The sequence below is a fragment of the Mirounga leonina genome, unplaced genomic scaffold, assembly GCF_011800145.1.
Source record: "Mirounga leonina isolate KUSES-001 unplaced genomic scaffold, KU_Mleo_1.0 Mir_154, whole genome shotgun sequence".
NCBI classification, from domain to species: domain Eukaryota; kingdom Metazoa; phylum Chordata; class Mammalia; order Carnivora; family Phocidae; genus Mirounga; species Mirounga leonina.
The window spans coordinates 6,600,430-6,619,873 of NW_023270389.1; the positions used below are offsets into that span (position 1 = coordinate 6,600,430).

Below are 19,444 nucleotides of genomic sequence, written 5' to 3' on the forward strand. Positions count from 1 at the left end.
TCCAGCTACACTTCTAAGAAATTTCATACCTGTTTCTCTCTTGTTGTTCTGGGGTCCCTTGGCAATTCCATTTTATTTTATTTGGTTTTATTCTATTCCGTGAGCATTTATTCATTGCCTATTAGTGTAAGACACTCTGTTTAACATTTTTAAATAACCATAGCTTAATAAGGGAACTAAGATGTCCAGATGCCTGTCTGGGGACATTCACCAGAACATCCATCACCTAATGGCTAAAGTGATGGTCTCTCTCAACTTTCTCCATCTCTTTTCATTCAACGTGCCTGCCTTTGGATTTGTTATGATTGAGCCTGTGTTATTCAGACATGATTGAAAATAATTCTCTTCTTATTTTGATTTCCTTTCTTATTTTTGCTTTCTATCCTTTCTGTTTTGTGTGGAACTACTTGATGTTTCCAAGTTTCTGTAATTCTCCAAGTAATGGAGAATCCCAGCATTTGGCTGGGTATATGCTTTTTTTTTTTTTTAAGATTTTTATTTATTTATTTGACACAGAGAAAGACAGCGAGAGAGGGAACACAAGCAGGGGGAATGGGAGAGGGAGAAGGAGGCTTCCTGCCGAGCAGGGAGCCTGATGCAGGGCTTGAACCCAGGACCCCGGGATCATGACCTGAGCCGAAGGCAGACGCTTAATGACTGAGCCACCCAGGCGCCCAGGGTATATACTTTTTAGCTGGAATCTCACCTTGGCCTCCCAGCACTGAGAAAGGTCAGGTCCTACCCAGCCCAAGTGTCCCTGAGTCTTGGAGGAGCAATGAAAAGGCAAAGAAGCTCTAAAATGGGCTTAGACTCACTCTGATGCCCCTGGGTTCAGCTGGGCTTCTCTTGGACACACTGGGCAGGGTCTTCAGTGGATCACTCATTCACCTGTCTTGTGGATTGTATTTTGTGCCTAGACAGACACCAAAGAAATGTCGGCAGAGTCCCTTGGAGCTACTGCTCAGAGGTTAATGCTACCTACACTGTGGTGTGTGGGTCGAAGGGGAAGGCATGTGAAGAATAGAGCTTCCAGTGCAAAAGGTAGTGAGGGAGAAGAATATGTCATAAGGTTTTGGTCCCAGCACCATCATTTTCTAGATTTTCTAGAAGTCTTTTAACCTCATTGGGCCTCAGTGTCCTCATCTGTCTCCGTCATGAGTTTTTATCCCCTCCTTTTTAGGTTCAGATAAGATAATGTATAAGAAGTTTTGTATACTGGAAAATTCCATGCCTATGAAGATGGTAGGTGGCATGCCCTTTGGGATGCATTTCATAGGTAGCTAATCCAGCAAAATTTACTGGATGCAAGATTGTCTTTAGGGTCTTCATGGCTTAGGCAACCAAAAGTAAATTGAGATGGGAGATGGATTAAAAAGAAGGACAAAGAGTATGTGAAAGAGAGATAATGTCTACAATTTGAAAGTCAAGGAGTAGTAAAGGGGAGTTGTTGTTTTTCTAAATAAACGTATGAGTATATATAGCTTTGATTAAAAAATGTTCCAAATATAAAATAATTCCTTTGCCATATATGTATTGTGTGTAAATTTAAAGTTTATTGTTTGTATCTTGATTATAAATTTTTATGTATTCATAAAAAAAGATGGACAAATAATCTAGTTTTTTTTATTGCTTCTTTAAAAATTTGAGCATTGTATGAATTCAGAAGAATCAAACAATTAAAATCTTGGCGAGCTCTCATATTGAAGAGAAGCAGTTTCTCACTGATATAATGCTTTTACTCCAATGGAGCTGATTTAAAAAAACCCAGATTTTTTATCCATTATGAATTTTATAGCATTCTGGGAAGCTCTGTCATAACTCTGTTTTTGCTGAATTCATTTATTTATTTCTTAGCAAATAGTTATTATGTGCTTACTCTCTGCTAGGAGCTATTCTAGGTTTTAGTGATCAAGAAGAACAATAAGGTTTTAGATGTTTATGATCATTCATTACCTTAGACAATCACTCCTTTACATTCTGCAGAGCAATAGTATGAATTCAGGCAAAATTCAATTTGGAAAATTGGTATCCAGGATTAGGTTAATAAGATTTTGCTGTTTAAATTTTCACTGTAATTCAAAAATAGTTCTTGTATAGTGAGTATCAGCAGAGCCAGATGTTATATAAAAAATAAGATACAAAGTTTAATATTTTATTTTTCATAATTTCTTTTTTTAAATTAGTAGACTTTATATTTTAGAGCAGTTTTAGCTTTACAGAAAAATTGAGAAGAAAGCACAGAGTTCCTGCACACTCCCTTTCCCTTTGCACACAGCTTCCCTATTAACATCTTATATTAGTATTACATTTCATTTTTCATTCAATTACTCAATATGTATTTATTAAATATCCACTTTATGTTCTACACTAGTAATGATGGAGGTAGAAAAGAGTAAATCATATTTATGGCCCTCAAATTGTTTATAATGTACTATACCTACATGTTGGTGTCCCTCATTCATTAAAATTTTTTTGTTGTGCACTTAGTGCCTGCCTGATTCAGACTAAGGTTTAGTACAGTGCCTGGACATAGTAGACATTTGATAATTATCTGTTGAATATATGAAAAATGAGAATGAAGGATCTAGAAGTAGAAGACATCATCCCTGTCCTTAGGAGCTTGGGGAACAACTGACACCTATGACAGGGGCTAGAGAAAATTTCAGAAATAGATAAAATAGTAGTGGATCTCAGTAAAGGTGACATTGATGTAGGCCAATAAGGCATAAAGTGATCGGCGACAGTCCCAGCTTCTTTATTGGGATTGTCTTCCTTACCAGAGGCATACAAAGCTTAAGAGGAGGGGTGAAGGTTACAAGGCTGCTGGCACTTGTCCTTGAGGCCATACCCTCTTGAGATTCTGGGGAATAGGCTGATCTGAAGAAGAGAGCAGTGGCAGTTAAATACACTCAAGAGCAGATAATTGTTCCTAAGACAGACATAGTTCTACTTTTAGGATGTTTACATTGTGTAGAGTTTGTTAGGGAGAGAATGTTAAAATAACATCACAGAAAATTTGAAATCGAAATCCTAGTCCTAGTAAATCCCAGCAAGTTATTTTTTGGATATTGACAAACTGATTCTAAAGTTTATATGGAGAGGCCGGAGACCTGGAACAGCCAACTCAATATTGAAGAAGAACAAAGACAACCGACAGCCGATTTCGAGGCTTACTCTGAAGTCACAGACGATATGGTATAATCAAAGCACTGTGGTGTGGGTAAAAGAATAGATAAATAGACCAATGGAACAGGATAGAGAGCCCAGATAAATACAGTCAACAGAGCTTTGACAAAGGAACAAAGGCAATGCAATGGAGAAAAGACAGTCTTCAGTAAATGGTGCTGGAACAACTGGATGCCTATGTGCAGAAAGAAAATGAATAAACTGAGACATAGATCTTTCAGAAGAATTAACTTAAAATGAATCATGGACCTAAATGTAAGATACAAAACTAAAAAAACTCTAGAAGATAATGTAGAAGAAAGTTTAGGTGACCTTGGGTATGGCAATGACTTTTAAGACACAACACTAGAGATGTGATTCTTTTTTTTTTTTTAAATTTTAATTCCAGTTAGTTAACATACTGTATCATACTAGTTTCAGGTGTGCAATATAGTGATTCGACACTTCCATACATCACCCCGTGCTCATCACGACAAGTGCGCTCCTTTATCCCCATCACCTATGAAAGATGCGATTCTTGAAAGAATTGATAAGCTGGGCTTCATTAAAATAAGAAACTTCTGCTCTGTGAAAGACGATGTCAAGACAATGAGAATACAAAACACAGACTGGCAGCAAATATGCCAAAACCACATCCGATAGGGGATGGTTATCCAAAATATGCAAAGAACGCTTAAAATTCAGTGATAAGAAAAGGAATAATCTAATTAAGAAATCAGCAAAAGACATGAACAGACATCTCACTAAAGAAGAACACAGATAACAAGTAAGCATATGAAAAGGTGTTCAATATGATATGTCATTAGAAAATTTCAAATTAAAACAACAGTGAGTTACCACTACATACCTGTTAGAATGGCCAAAATCCGGAACACCAACAACACTAAATGCTGGTGTGAATGGAACCACAAGATCTCTCAGTCATTGCTAGTGGGAATGCAAAATGGTATGGCTACTTTGGAAGACAGTTTGGCAGTTTTGTTTTTAATAAAACTAAACATACTCTTACCATCTGATTAAAAAGTCATGCTCCTTGGTATTTCCCCAAATGAATTGAAAGCGTATGTCCACACAGAAACCTGCTTCAGATATTCGTGATGTTTATAGCAGCTTTATTTGTAATTGCCAAATGGATAAACTGAATGGGTAAACTGTGGTCCATTCAGACAACGGAATATTATTCTGCAGTGGAAAGAAATTAGCCATCAAGCCATGAAAAAAACAAGGAAGAACATTCAATGCATATGACTGAGTGAAAGAAGCCAATCTGAAAAGGCCAATCTGCATTCCGTGTGATTCCCGCTCTACGACATTCTGGAAAAGGCAAAACTATGGAGACAGTAATAAGATGAGTGGTTGTTGGGCATTAGTGGGGAGGGAGAGATGAATGTGCAGAGCACAGAGGATTTTTAAGGCAGTGAAACTGTTCCGTATGATACTAAATGGTAAATACATGTCATTATAACATTGGCCAAACCCATAGAATGTACAACACCAAGAGTGAACCCTAATGTCAACTATGGACTTTGGGTGATAATGATGTGTCAGTGTAAGCTCACTGAGTGTTAGAAATGTACCACTGTTGGGGCTCCTGGGTGGCTTGGTTGGTTGGGCATCCAACTCTTGATCTCAGCTCAGGTCTTGATCTCAGGGTCGTGAGTTCAAGCCCCACAGTGTACCACGGTGGTGCAGGATATTGATGTGGGGGAGGTTATGTGTAGGTGTTGGGGGGGTGGGGTAAGGGGTATATGAGAACACCCTAGTTTCTGCTCAGCTTTACTGTGAATTGAAAACTGCTCTGAAGAATGAAGTCCCAAATCCCAAATTCTAGCATTTTGATTTCATCTTGGCTACCTTTTTATTTGAAGGCAGACCTTGTATTATAGTTATAATGATGAGCATTTTTTTTTTAAGATTTTATTTATTTATTTGACAGAGAGAGAGAGAGCGCACAAGCAGGGGGAGTGGCAGGCAGAGGGAGAGGGAGAAGCAGGCTCCCCGCTGAGCACAGAGGCCAACACAGGGCTCAATCCCAGGACCCTGAGATCATGACCTGAGCCAAAGGCAGACACTTAATCAGCTGAGCCACCCAGGCACCCCATGATAAGCATTTATATTTAAAAATCATTTTTCTTTTTCAGATAACTATTGCTATTGTACCCTAACTTTAGTCATATCTTATTTATTAAAGGTAACAGAGGCAAAATCCTTGCTATCAATGGTTAAAACGATTGATAAAGACTAATTTAACAGGTTGATAGCAGATATTTGGGAAATCTGTTTGTCACAGCATTCAAATTATAATAACTATCACCTGGAAGGATAATAATTTGTTTAATGTAACATGCAAATATTCTCACTTAAAATCATGGTGTGGTAGAAAGAGTAGGATAGGCCAGGTTAAAAGAGTAAGCTTTTTTTTTTTAAAGATTTATTTATTAGGAGAAGGAAGGGAAAAATGGGGGGGGGGAATTGGAGGGAGAGATGAACCATGAGAGACTATGGACCTGAGAAACAAACAGGGTTCTAGAGGGGAGGGGGGAGGGGGGATTGGTTAGCCCGCTGATGGGTATTAAGGAGGGCACGTTCTGCATGGAGCACTGGGTGTTATACGCAAACAATGGATCGTGGATCACTACATCAAAAACTAATGATGTATTTGTATGGTGACTAACATAATATAATAAAATTAAAAACTACAAAAAAAAGATTTTATTTATTTATTTGACAGGGAGAGACACAGTGAGACAGGGAACACAAGCAGGGGGAGTGGGAGAGGGAGAAGCAGGCTTCCTGCGGGGCAGAGAGCCCGATGCGGGGCTCGATCCCAGGACCCCGTGATCATGACCTGAGCCAAAGGCAGACGCTTAACGACTGAGCCACCCAGGCGCCCCAGCTTTTTTTTTTTTTTTTAAGATTTTATTTATTTATTTGAGAGAGAGTGAGAGAGAGCAAGCACACGAGCGGGGGGAGGGAAGGGGCAGAGGGAAAAGCAGACTCTCCGATGAGCAGGGAGCCCGATGTGGGTCTTGATCCCAGGACCTCAGGATCATGACCTGAGCCGGAGGCAGATGCTTAACCAACTGAGCCACCCAGGTGCCCCAAGAGTAAGCCTTTTTTTAAAAAAAAGTCTTTATTTTAAATTCCAGTTAACATACTGTGTAATATTAGTTTCAGGTGTACAATAGAGTGATTCAACACTTCCATACATCACCTGGTGCTCATCAGAGCCCAGGTTCTCCTTAATCTCCATCACCTGTTTCACCCATCCCTCCCAACCCCCGCCCCCTCTGGTGACCGGCAGTGTGTTCTCTAGAGTTAAGAGTCTTGGTTTGTCTTTCTCTCTCCTTCTCTTTCCCCCTCCTTTGCTTATTTGTTTTGTTTCTTAAATTCCATATACCAGTGAAATCATATGTATTTGTCTTTCTCTGACTGACTTATTTCACTTAGCATTATACTTTCTAGCTCCATCCATGTCATTGTAGATGGCAAGATTTCATTCTTTTTCATAGCTAAGAAATATTCCATTGTATCCATATACCACCTCTTCTTTATTCATTCACCAATCGATGGACATTTGGGCTATTTCAATAGTTTGGCTATTGTAGATAGTGCTGCTATAAACATCGGGGTGCATGTATCCCTTTGAATTAGTATTTTTGTATTCTTTGGGTAAATACCTAGTAGTGTAATTGCTGGGTTGTAGGGTAGTTCTATTTTTAACTTTTTGAGGAACCTCCATATTATTTTCCAGAGTGACTGCCATCAGTTAGCGTTCACACCAACAGTGCACAAGGGTTTCCTTTTCCCCACCCTCGCCAACACTTGTTTCTTGTGTTGTTGATTTTAGCCATTCTGACAGGCATGAGGTGATACCTCATTGTGGTTTTGATTTGCATTTCCCTGATGATGGGTGATGTTGAGCATCTTTTCCTGTGTCTGTTGGCCATCTGCATGTCTTCTTTGGAAAAAGGTCTATTCATATCATCTGCCCATTTTTAAATTGGATTACTCATTTTTTGGGTGTTGAATTTTTAATTTTAACTGCCACCTATTAGCAGTTGGACTTTGTGCAAGTATATTTTAAACCTATCTGCATTTCAATTTTCTCCTCTATAAAAAGCAATATGAAATTTCCCTATCTTCTAGTTCAATTATGTTAATCACTATCCATACCAGCACCCACTCCCCCATTTTTCACTTTTATAGCTAAGTCTTCAATCACTACAGTCTCCCTACAGTTCTCACCCAATCCCATGTGCTCTGAATATCCTCCTCTGTCCTCTCACGTTCGCTCAATGCTGCCCTTCTCTAAAGGCCAAGCTTAGTTTCAGATCCTCTGGCCAACTCAGATCTTACTTCTTGGAATCCCTAGTTCTTTTGGTCACAATCACATCGTCTAGCAAGGAACATGTCTTAGGTGATCTCTATAACTCACCTTGTAGCATAATCCGTAAGTATTTGCTGAACTCTCAATATATATTCTATTAAGATCTTATTATTTGCCTATCACAGTGTTATTTGTTGCTGGGAAAATTCTTAGAGGGCTGTAATTGAAGCCTCATCTACTGCAGTCTTTGAGGATGTAAAGGAGCTCAATAGATTTCTATTACTTGGTTATTTGGTAAGATCAGTATGTCCAGAGAGCCAGGTTATGGAGAAATGGTGTAAGCACTGGGCTTTCTATCAGAAGTACTGGGATCAGTTCCTGCTTCTCATGAGCTGTGAAAATTGAAGAAAGGAACTAATTAATGTCTTCGTGAGTACAAATGAGGAGGAATAAACTCACATGTGAACACTTGGTATCCTGGGTATAGAATGCATACAGGGCTAATTTTTTTAAAAAGCAATAAGTAGAGAATGGTTATTCCCAGAGACTCAATTCACGTTTCAGGATACAGCACCAGATTTGGCTTCTCCTGGCTTGACAATGGGCAGAGCTAGTATCTTTCTTCTGATCATGCTTCTTCTTCTTTCATGGGTTTGCTCAGACCTCTGGGAATAGAAGTGCTCACCTTTCACCTTCCCCTCCCACAGTAGTGCTCAGTTTTCTCTGAAACCCCTTTCATTGAAAAAAATTATTATTTATTTTTTTTAAAGATTTTATTTATTTATTTGACACAGGAGAGAGAGACAGCGAGAGGGAACACAAGCAGGGGGAGTGGGAGAGGGAGAAGCAGTCTTCCGTGGAGCAGGGAGCCCAATGCGGGGCTCGATCCCAGGACTCTGGGATCATGACCTGAGCTGAAGGCAGACACTTAACGACTGAGCCACCCAGGCACCCCTCATTTAAAAAAATTATTAAAAAATTCTCATTTGAACATTTAGTGTCTTGTAAAAAGCAAATTAACTGTTGCTTATTATCATGTTTTGAGGTGAAAAAAATTTTAAACCTTTTGTTCAGCCATTCATTACCAAAGGGACATCAAGCTAGGATATACATTCTAGACTTATGTGGGTCCCTCAAAGGAGTGAGAAAAGTTACTTTCTAATCTTTTTGCTGTGCTTTTGGTGATAAATTTTGTTTTTGCAGGATAGAAGGTGATCGATGGTCTTCCTATTATTTCTTCACAACTTTCTAATGTTTACTTGCCTCCCTAATTCTCATGACTTAAGGTGCTAACTTCGGCCCCGCTAACCATGTCCACAGGCACCCCACTTTCTCCAGAAAAAAGTGGGGCCTCTGCTGTGCTGTATGCTTAGCTATAGGAAGTTCCAGCTCTAGGATCCCAAGTCTCCTGACTTTCATTTTCTAACTGATCATGTAGTTGCCAACACTTATGATAGATACTCAAAGACACTCAGTGTCTAAAGTTATCCTATGAATCACATGCAAACTTGTAATGACTGTGCACTTCCAGGTGATCCTATCCCCGGGAGCTTTGGGCCTTGGGCAGATAATCTGGGAGATAACAGGAGCACTGAAATAGGCGGACGGTCTCATTTCCAGGCCCAGCTTCCCAAGTAGTATGAATCTTGAAAGGGATTTCAGTGTTTAAGATCTAAGTCCTCATTTGAGTTGGTCCAGGCAAGGAAAAGTCTGGTGAAGTCCTTAGGCAGGTAAATAGAAAAAAAAGAGTTTGACACTTTACAAATGGGCCCACATTGGTTATCTGCAGACTGTGTGTAACACACGAGTCCTGGTTTTGAGGGAGATGGTGCATGTGAAGAGTCTAGATACACTCACGATGTTGCTTTGCACAAAGTTGATTAAGGCATGAGCTGGGGTACCTCCCAATTCTCTTGAGAATAAGCTGATACTAGGTTTTCCAAAGAAGTATTGAAAAAGTCGTAATGAAAAAAATAGAAACTTTATTGAATGTTCTTATACTTCATGCTATATTTTAGTAGTGTTTTTTATAACAAAGTACTTGGCGGGGTGGGATTGGGGAAGGTGCTATAAGATTCAGTGCTTGGAGCGTCTAGAGGTTCTTAATCCAGCCCTTTGTAGGAGCATAAGCCATAACTGTCATCCCCGATTCGTTCCCAAATTTACTCAGCCACAGTTCCTCAGAGCCGTTGGAGAAGTACTATGATGCTATTCAAAAATACATTCAGGGGCGCCTGGATGGCTCAGTTGGTTAAGCGGCTGCCTTCGGCTCAGGTCATGATCTTGGGGTCCTGGTATCAAATCCCGCATCAGGCTCCCCGCTCAGCGGGGAGTCTGCTTCTCCCTCTCCCTCTGCCGCTCCCCCTGCTTGTGCATTCTCTCTCTCAAATAAATAAATAAATAAATAATCTTAAAAACAACAACAAAACCCCAAAATACATTCAAATCCATCCCTATGATGAGGTTCCTACTGAGTGATCGGGCAACAAGCATTAGGGAAGAACATCTACCCCACTGATCACGGGGTCTTAAAACACTTTCTCCTGAAGAAATGAGGGTTAGATGACAGTGGTGAGAGAGCATGGGGATGCCTAGATCCACGTCCTTTGCTTTGATCAGAACTCAGCAATTCCCAGCCCCGCAGCTAGCCATGACTCTTAGGACCAGGCAAGTGGCTTTAAGTGTGAGGTGAGTAGTGTTCCATATTCACAGAAGATATTCTCTTGGCCAGCCCCCTACCCCCTGGGGAGTAGCTTTGCTGATGCTGATGTAGGGAGCTTTGGGAAGTTAATGAAATGGTACAGAAGGCTGTATGGAACAGACATTCTGCAGGAGTGGCTTTGGTCATGGGTTTCTGAAGGAGCGGAGTCTCTGCCGCTTACCCTTGGTGAAAATGCAGGAACAGGCTTTTCATGGGAGGCAGGTGCTGATGGGATAGACTCAGCTCTCTAAACATCTTCCCTTGCAATTATCCAATTTGATGTTACTCAAAACTGAACAATATATAGACGTATTTTATAGGAAATTTTTTTCCAGCTCCTCAGAGTAATTGATTATTTAGATGTTTTAAAATATGTATAAACATAAAACAAACATAACTTTAAACTCGATAAAGTAAATTAAAAACATTATTTTATTGTGTCAGATGATGTGGTCAGTTGAAACTAACCACTAGTGTGGAGAGTAAAGATAGAGTGGAACCGTGTGGCCTCAGGGCCTAGTCTATGTTTAATCTGGGTTGTTATTTAAATGTAATTAATATGCATGCAAAAAATGCCTGTTGGTGTAAGTATGTTAAGCAAATTGTTAATAATAGCCTCAAGGGTTTATAAGTTCAGGAAAATCAAATCTCATATTTAACCAAACTCTGCAAGTAGGAAATGGTCAAATGGCAGTTTTTATTTATTTAATTATTTATTAGAGAGAGAGAGTGCGTGCAAGGGTGGGGGGTGGAGCAGAGAGAGAGGGACAAGCAGACTCCACGCTGAGCACAGAGCCTGATGTGGGGCTCCATCTCACAATCCTGAGATCATGACCTGAGCTGAAATCAAGAGTCCGACACTCAACTGACTGAGCCAACCAGGTGCCCCCAAATGTCAGTTTTAATGAGGTATCATTTGATAATTTGTTAAATTGTCTATTCACTTGAAAAGGTAAGATCAGCCTGGTGGTGATATTAAAATTGCTACAAAAGAGTATCTCACACAATTACTAATAGAATTAGAGGCAGAACCATTCTGCCTTGTGTATTTATGCTTTGGGTTTCTGCTTATAAACCGGTAGGTGTTGGTATGTGAGAAGTCAGAGTCCACATCATGCATCTGCTTGCAGCATGAGCTGACGTCTGTGGTGAGCCGTTTGAGCTGCCCCATGCCAACGATGACTCAGCTCTCCCACCGTGTCCTGTTTGTAGATTGGCTCTTGACTTGATCTGGCTCTCATTTGGCTTTTGGACAGTCGTGAACACGAGTGGAAAGACAGGCACTGAAATTGCACGTCTGTGCTTGGTTCCCACCCGTATTAAGAGTTTCAAACTGTAGAATCGTAGATACAAAATTTTAAAAAATCTAGAAATTTTGTGGGCGGCAAGAATACAATTACACTTGGGGACACTGCTTTTAAACTAAATTCTGACTCCATTGTTTCTTGGGAAAGACTTTCTGATCTCCCCACTCTCTTTTAAGTGTTTTTGTAATTAAAAATAACAATCATGGGGCGCCTGGTGGCTCAGTCGGTTAAGCGTCTTCCTTCGGCTCAGGTCATGATCCCAGGGTCCTGGGATTGAGCCCTGCGTCGGGCTCACTGCTCCACGGGAGGCCTGCTTCTCCCACTTCCCCTGCTTGGTTCCCTCTCTCCCTGTGTCTCTCTCTGTCAAATAAATAAATAAAATCTTTAAAAAAATGAAAATTAAGATATTCATTTAAAAAATAAATAAAAATAACAATCATGATGAATTCAGAGTGATGTGTTTATTGTGTACCAAGATTTGGGTGAAGCCCTTTCTCTACATCATCTCACTGAAGGCTTGTGAGAGTTGTGTGAGGTGGGTGTTTTTCTTATTTTACGTAGGCGGACATGTGGCGTGCATCACACAGCGGTTTGCACGAAGGTCTCCCTTATCATCACACCCGACTTTTCCCCACTGCTTTGTTGCTTTCCGTACGTGAACTTCCATTCCGTATCGGGAACTTCCCTTACCCTGGAAGCAGGCACCACTGTTTTATAACAATCTCCTTAAAAGCCTGTCTTTTTCACTGGCCAGTGGGTCTCTAACCTGAGTATACGTCAGAATCACCTGGAGGGATTTTTAAAAATGCAGATCACAGGGTCCACCACAGGCTTAACTGAATTAAGACATTTTCTGCGCAGCATCCAGGGACCCTGCATCTGTCTTCTCAGCAGCCTCCCCCAGGTGACTTTATGGCCAGTGCTCCTCTGATGCCCTTTGAGTGAAAGCGTGTCTGACCGCGGCTGCCTCGTGCTTGTCTTCTAACCACCTCTGCATCCCCAGGACTTGCTCACTAAATGTTTGTTGAATAATTCAGAGAATGAATGAAGAAACAATTATCAATAGAGAATATGTTCTTGAGAAGAGCACTCTTTTGGCCAGACCTTTGGAAAAATGTAGAGATACATGTTTAAATATCACGTAATATACTCAGGCTAGACTCTCCCCCAGGGCCCACACGTGGCAAGAAGCCTTCGAGAAGGTGGCAGAAAGCACAGCTCTGTCTTCCAGAAAAAGAACAAAACCTTGCCAGGTCCTTTAGCATGGGATAGAATCTGTCTTCCTCCCTTTTAATAAAACCGAGATCAACTGAACTAGAAAAATTTGGATGCCTGGGAGGCCCAGGAAGAGGTCAGCTTCCCTAGTGTTTTATAGATGAGAAGTTTTCTGCTTAACATATAGTTCTGAGGTCAATGTGGATTAATTCTGTTATTCAGCAAGAGGGTTTCTGAATGCTTACTAAGTGCCTTGAATGTAATAAGGCATGGTCTTTTTTCTTCCTGGATTTATGACCCATCAGAAAATTCAGGAAACAGTAAAGCCACACGAGTGCGTGCAGGGCTAGGGGCTCAGTGTCTTCAAGTGCAAGAGCTCACGGAAGTGCTGGTACAGCGGGGCCCCTGGAGCTGGGAGTTGCATGAGACTGGCTAGAATCCGAGAGGCAGGAAGCAAAGAGAAGGCAGAGGGGAGCCTTGGCAGTCAGACTGCTTATGGCTGGTTCAGTTAACAGAGAGGATGTGCGCCTGGGGCGGTAGAAATTTGTACCGGGGAGCACAGAGAAATACCATTGCCTAGATGTGTTTTCTTACATTAAGGGGAGCTTCGGATGTTGTGGAGTTTGGAACATTCTTTTTTTATCTTGAAGCAGGTAAAGTACTGTTTTAAGAAAACTAATGTGACTGTAGCCTGTAAGGTACGTGGGAGGGGAGAAGGGATTGAGTCAGGAGACTCATTAGAAGGCTGCTCTCGGTCATCCAGATGTGGTTGGGTTTGGACCAGGTTGGTAGAGTGAGCAAGGAAAAGCCCAAGCGGCTGTGGAAGATACTCAAAGGACACGAGGAGAGAGCACTGCTGGAAATGGTGCCGAAGCCCAGGGAAGCTCGCAGGCTGGTGATGTGCATCCAAAGACCCCATTTCCCCACAAGAACTCTTTGTTGGAAACCAGCGTCTTATGCTCCTGACCAGGACCCCAAGTCAGAATTTCTCACATAGCTGTTTCACCCTTTGTTGTTGGCAGAACAGATGGCTCAGAAGATCCTGGGACGGTTTGCCATTTCTCTCTCCTTCTCTGCAGGCTGTCTCTTCCTCGCCTGGTTCCCACACTGAGGACCCCTCAGTCCTGACACTTCTGCATGGGACCTACCAGGGAAATCTTGCCAATCAGACAAAGGTGGTGTCTCGCAAAGTACAATCCTCGGAAACCTGTGGGTTTTTAAATAGACAACAGCAGGGGCACGGGCAAGGGCCAGAGTTCTGTGGTCAAACAAGTTTGGGAAATATTCTTAGAGAATGACCCAGGTTTCTTTCCTGCAGGACTTGCCAAGGTCTTTAATATGGTAATAAGTATTTTGGCTGTCCAAGACAGGGGTAACTTATAGCACTCCACAAATGTTTTGGACCATGGAATTCTTTTTTTCAAGAAACGTCTTAAGGGGAGAGGGCTTCATAGCATACATTTGGAGAAATTAGAGACTAGAGAGTTTGCCTTAAGAATAAGTCTCTTGCAGGGCGCCTTGCGGGTGGCTCAGTTGGTTAAGCATCAGACTCTTGGTTTTGGCTCAGGCCATGATCTCAGGGTCCTGGGTTTGGGCTCTATGCTCAGCCCAGAGTCTGCTTAAGATTCTCTCTCTCTCCCTCTGCCCCTTCCCCCACTCACGTTCTCTCTCTCTCTCCCTCAAATAAACAAATAAATTTTTAAGAATAAGTCTCTTGCACTAAAGGTTGGTGGTGAAATGGAGAGAAACAGGAGACTGGAATTTTGGTCTGAGCTCTACTACTAACCGGTTATCTGGTCACTGGACTGCCCTGGGTCTGTTTTCCCAGATGTTACACTAATACTAGATGAAGCCTTAAGTTCTTTCAACTCCAGAAGTCTATGATCATGTGCACATTCAGAAGAACATCATCTGTGATTTTTCTACTCTGTAATAACACTGGTGGCAGAGACAATGGTGGGGAAAGTTGAGGGCAGAGGGGCAGTGACAACAAGATGAGTAAGATGTGGTCTGAACCCTGAGCTGATTATGTGGTTGGGCACAGTTCCAGGGCTGAACTAATGTAGCAGAGATAAAAAGAAGTTTCCAGTTTGTTCTCAGGCCTCTCTGAATCCAGCCGTGTTATCTGGTGCACGCGCAAGGCCGAGTTAGTGCGATTTCCCAGTGGTCACTTAACCATCTAGCTACAGATTTGCAGATGTGAGCCCTTAGATAAATCAGTTAGCCATCTGGGCCTGGGTTTTCTTCATCTGTGAAGTAAGGGAGTCGGGTTAGATCAGAGGCTTCTGATGGTTTCTGAGGAGAAACTATTTTTGAGTTGTTCTGGTTCTTACCTGGAGATGTTTGTCATCTTCCACCCACTCAAGGCGGATGGGCCCCAAGGTTTTGTCTTCATTTTTCTTCTCTTATTCTCAGATCATCTTATCTGCCTCAGACCTCACTTACTGCTTTTATGTATTTGATGTTCAAATATGTATGTCTAACACTGAACCTTCTCTTGAATGCCAGACCCTAATTTCTACCTCTGTGCTCCACGTGTTTACCTGTTTCCATCTTAAGAAAACCAATTCTTTTTTTTAAGGGGGGGAGGGGTGGAGGGAGAGAGAGAGAGAATCCCAAGCAGACCCCACGCCCAGCACAGAGCCCGACGTGGGGCTCGATCCCACAACCTTGAGATCATGACTTGGGCCAAAATCAAGAGTCGGACGCTTAACAGACTGAGCCACACATGCGCCCCTTAAGGAACCCAATTCTTTATGTTCAAAACCAAACTCACCATCTTCCCTTATGTACCAGTTCCTCTTCTGGTTTTCCCAGGTTTGTTAATAATGACATGCTCCTGGTCACATGCAGGTTGGAAACCCACACTTCTTTGACGCCTTCCTTCTTCCCTGCTGTAGCAAATCACTGGTCAACCCTCAATTCTCTCTGCATTACCATTTCTTTCTTTTCCCTTCCTGATGTTGTTATTCTAGGTCAGGATCTGGTCGGCCCCTTTGCCCCTTGTCTCTCTTCTAAAGCATCTCCCATGCCAGATTAAGCCCGTAGCCTCTCTGAATCTGCCATCCCTCTCTTCCAAGGCTGACAAAATCCTATTTATATTTCAAGAGGCAGCTAGGTGATGCCTCTTCACTCCTTCAGGCCTCCCCTGAACACCCCACTGGCCACATTTCTCCTTCTTTTAGCACCTTATTCTTGTCTATCTTATTATCCCCCCAACCCATATACATATATGGTTATAGCCCTTATATCTTATGATATACATTATACACCTTCTTGGAGGCCAAGGGACATGTCTCCTTAACCTGTAGCACTTGCAGCACCTGATATGCACTAGGAGCTAGAAATGCCACTGGATAAATTAATATTACATTATTTACCCATTATTCAAAATAGTCATCTATAAATCGAAACAACATATTCATCTTAATAACTGATCTAATCAAACGCTAATTAAATAAAATAAATAATCTATAAATCCCAAAGTAATTAAATCTTGGCTTTGGTGTCCCACCATTCTTACTTTTGTGTCTAGTGTAGGGATGATTTTCTGAAGAATTTTCATTTTTATTTCAGGTACAATATTGGGCTAATAAAGTCATTAACTTACAGTTACAGATAACTTGTCTCTCTTGTGAGACCATCCCTAGGAAGCTGCTGGCTTTGCTACTTTATTCATCAAACCCCAGGGCTGGTTTCCTTTCTAGCTGGAGAATCGCATGATGATGTGATTCAACGCTGGGGCTTTGGAGTAGGGCAGACCTGGCTTTGAATTCTGACTCTGCCTTTGTTCTCTGTGCTACTTTGGCAATTTGCCTCATGTCTCCCAGACTGCAGTTTCTTCATCTGTAAATGGAGGTCATAATACGTCTGTCCTGTAATTATTGCAGGTGCTTGTTCTACTCCTGGGAATTGTTCAGGAGTAAATCTCTCGTTTCCCATCCTCACCTGAAGGGCTCGTCCAAACCTGGTGGGTTTTCTCTCGGTTCTGTGGCTCACCACGCTGTCCCATGTGATTTCAGAGGCAGACTGGAAAGTTGAGACAGAAATGCAGGGGATGTTGGTGCCTGTTTTCCTTGCCGGGGGGAGGAGGAAAGCAGATCCGTATCTCTGATTTAGAATCAGATGATGACAAACAGCTCATGAGATCCTTTTCGTTGGAAAAAAAAATCCTCTACCATCTTCTCTTGCCCCAGTCTCTGAGATCTCCAGGCTTCCTAAAAGGCTACACCACTGGGGTTTCCAGTGAAGAGCCAGCCCAGTCCAGGACATAAGATCAGTCTCCTGTCTTATTTCTGTTCATAGAACAATAAAGGAAGGAGGCTACCAATTGCCAAGCATTGAATACCTACTATGTGGTAGGCACATCTTATAGGTAATTACGATTACTCTTTTTTTTTTTTTTTAAGATCTTATTTATTTGAGAGAGAACGGGTGCCTGAGTGAATGGTGGTGGGAGAAGGAGAGGGAATCTCAAGCAGACTTGGCCCTGGGCGTTGAGCCGAGGGGGGCATGGTGGGGGATGGACACAGGAAATGACTCGATCTCATGACCCAGAGATCATGACCTGGGCCTAAATCAAGAGTCAGATGCTTAACTGACTGAACCACCCAGGCGCCCCTAGATAATTACAATTATTCTTTTTTTTTTTTTTTAAAGATTTTATTTATTTATTTGACAGAGAAAGATACAGCGAGAGAGGGAACACAAGCAGGGGGAGTGGGAGAGGGAGAAGCAGGCTCCCCGTGGAGCAGAGAGCCTGATGCAGGGCTCGATCCCAGGACCCTGGGATCATGACCTGAACTGAAGGCAGTGCTTAGCTGACTGAGCCACCCAGGCATCCCTACAATTATTCTTAATAACTTCATGAGATAGGCATCATTACTTCCATTTTACAAGTAAGTGGAAGCAAAGATTATATAGCTAGTAAATCTCAGAGAGAGGCAGTGAACCCTCATTGGTCTGCATCAACTTTAGCATCTGAAGCCTGCAGTATAATTAGACCAAATTACCCCTATGAGGGGAGGGTTTCCTGCAGGTGAGGGGTATTCTATGTTTCTATGTCAGGGAAGTTGTGAACTAAGAGGGTTAATCTCTGTTAACTTAGTACCACAGGGAAATAGTTTTTAGAAGTACTGTCTGGGGACACTTGGACCCTGATCCTGCCTTCTTGCCTCACGATTATGTGACACCAATGATAGTGAGTGTGTTTCCAGGCAGATCCATGTTTGTAAACATTCCTATAAAAATAGGCACAAAGATTGTTAACACAAGTCTTTCTGGCACAGTGAGGTAAGCCCCAAGTATAATACTGGGTGAGCCCCTGTAGTATGGTAAAAATTGGATACTTTCTCAAATTTTGAATACTTGGGCTGCATGCCTTCTTAGGGAAGCAGAAGCCAGAGGAAAGCTGTACTGATAATGTGACATGTGTTCTTGCTCCGTGTGGCCCCTTTATTCCCATTAAGCCCTGTGTCCTTTACTGAAGAAAGTGGTAAGTTACAGTAGCTGTTCAGCAACCCACCTGAATACCGTGGGTGCAGAGCTGGGTGTTGTTGTATCCGTTTGGTGGAGGACAGGAGACCCGCAGAAATGACGTAACGACATGTACTAAAATGCAATGCCTCCCAACACGTGTAACAGAAAACCCGAGGTGAAATGTATAGAGTGCTCATACTTGACTGTTAAAAATTAATAAAAACTCTACATTCCTATATCTTCATTTATGTGTAGATAATTCTAGAAGACTGTTCAGGTAACTGATAACTAGTGGCATCGAAGAAAGGCAATGATAGTCTGAGGGAGAAGTGAGACCTACTTGGATTGCACGGAATGGTGGGTCCAGGGCCAGGGCAACCCTGGGAGCACGGGAGACCCTCTCAGGGGATCTACAAGAACAAGACTATTTCACTATAATCCTAAAATGTTTCACTTTTTTTTTTTTTACTCTCAATCTCCCACAATTACATGGTGGAGTTTTCGAGAGGTTAAGTGGTATGTGATATTGCAACAGATTGAATTCAGAAGCAGGTATGAGAATCTGTGTTCGATTAAGCCAGATATCAAAGGGATTCTTTAAAATGTAAAATAATGCCACTCTTCTCATTAAGTATTTTTTGAAAATAGCTATTTTTATAAAAAAATTATTATTTATGTCAACCCATAATCATCATAATAATTTAAAAATAATGTTTAAGAAATTAAAAATGAATAATAAAATTTAATAATAATTATTTTAAATAAACAATACATTTAAAATTCTGTTTTAGTTTCTAAGTTGATAAATATCAGTAGGTGTAAGAACCCTCAGAAACAAAATGTCTTTGAGATCCCTTTGGTGCCTAGGGTACTTGGGGGGGTTTCTGTTTGATAGTCAGGCACCCGAGTGTCAAGTAGGAAAGGAAATGTGAATGAAGCAAACATTTGTAACGTGATACTGCTTTTCCTTTTCTCATCTTCCATAAAAGGGTATCTACAAGTGGTCTGGAGTTTCATGCTGTAGAAAGTTCCAAGGCTTGTGGCTCGAAGCAAAGACGTTGTGACAGTTGAAGAGACGCCAAAGCCAGCTGTTGTGGAGGACTCTGTTTCTCGGAGAATGTTCTGCACCCATGGATGTAAGTAGGGCCAGTCGCTGAGCCAGAGGCTGACGGCAGGAGGGCTGCCCTGAAGCCCCTCACTTACCTGGCTGGTGTCACAAGGTCCGTC

General features: G+C 41.7%; 1 protein-coding gene across 2 annotated transcripts in view; it reads left to right on the forward strand.

The window, feature by feature from the left end:
- Positions 1-19,444, forward strand: part of DDR2 (discoidin domain receptor tyrosine kinase 2) — a 152,324-nt gene that overhangs the window by 6,751 nt on the left and 126,129 nt on the right. Inside the window, exons 2-3 of one of the 2 annotated variants that reach the window (XM_035010046.1) lie at positions 13,819-13,914; positions 19,207-19,353. In XM_035010046.1, the coding sequence (XP_034865937.1) occupies positions 19,348-19,353 (6 nt within the window). In that variant the 5' untranslated portion in view covers positions 13,819-13,914; positions 19,207-19,347. The remainder of the gene's footprint in view (positions 1-13,818; positions 13,915-19,206; positions 19,354-19,444) is intronic. The other variant, XM_035010045.1, reaches the window with a different exon arrangement.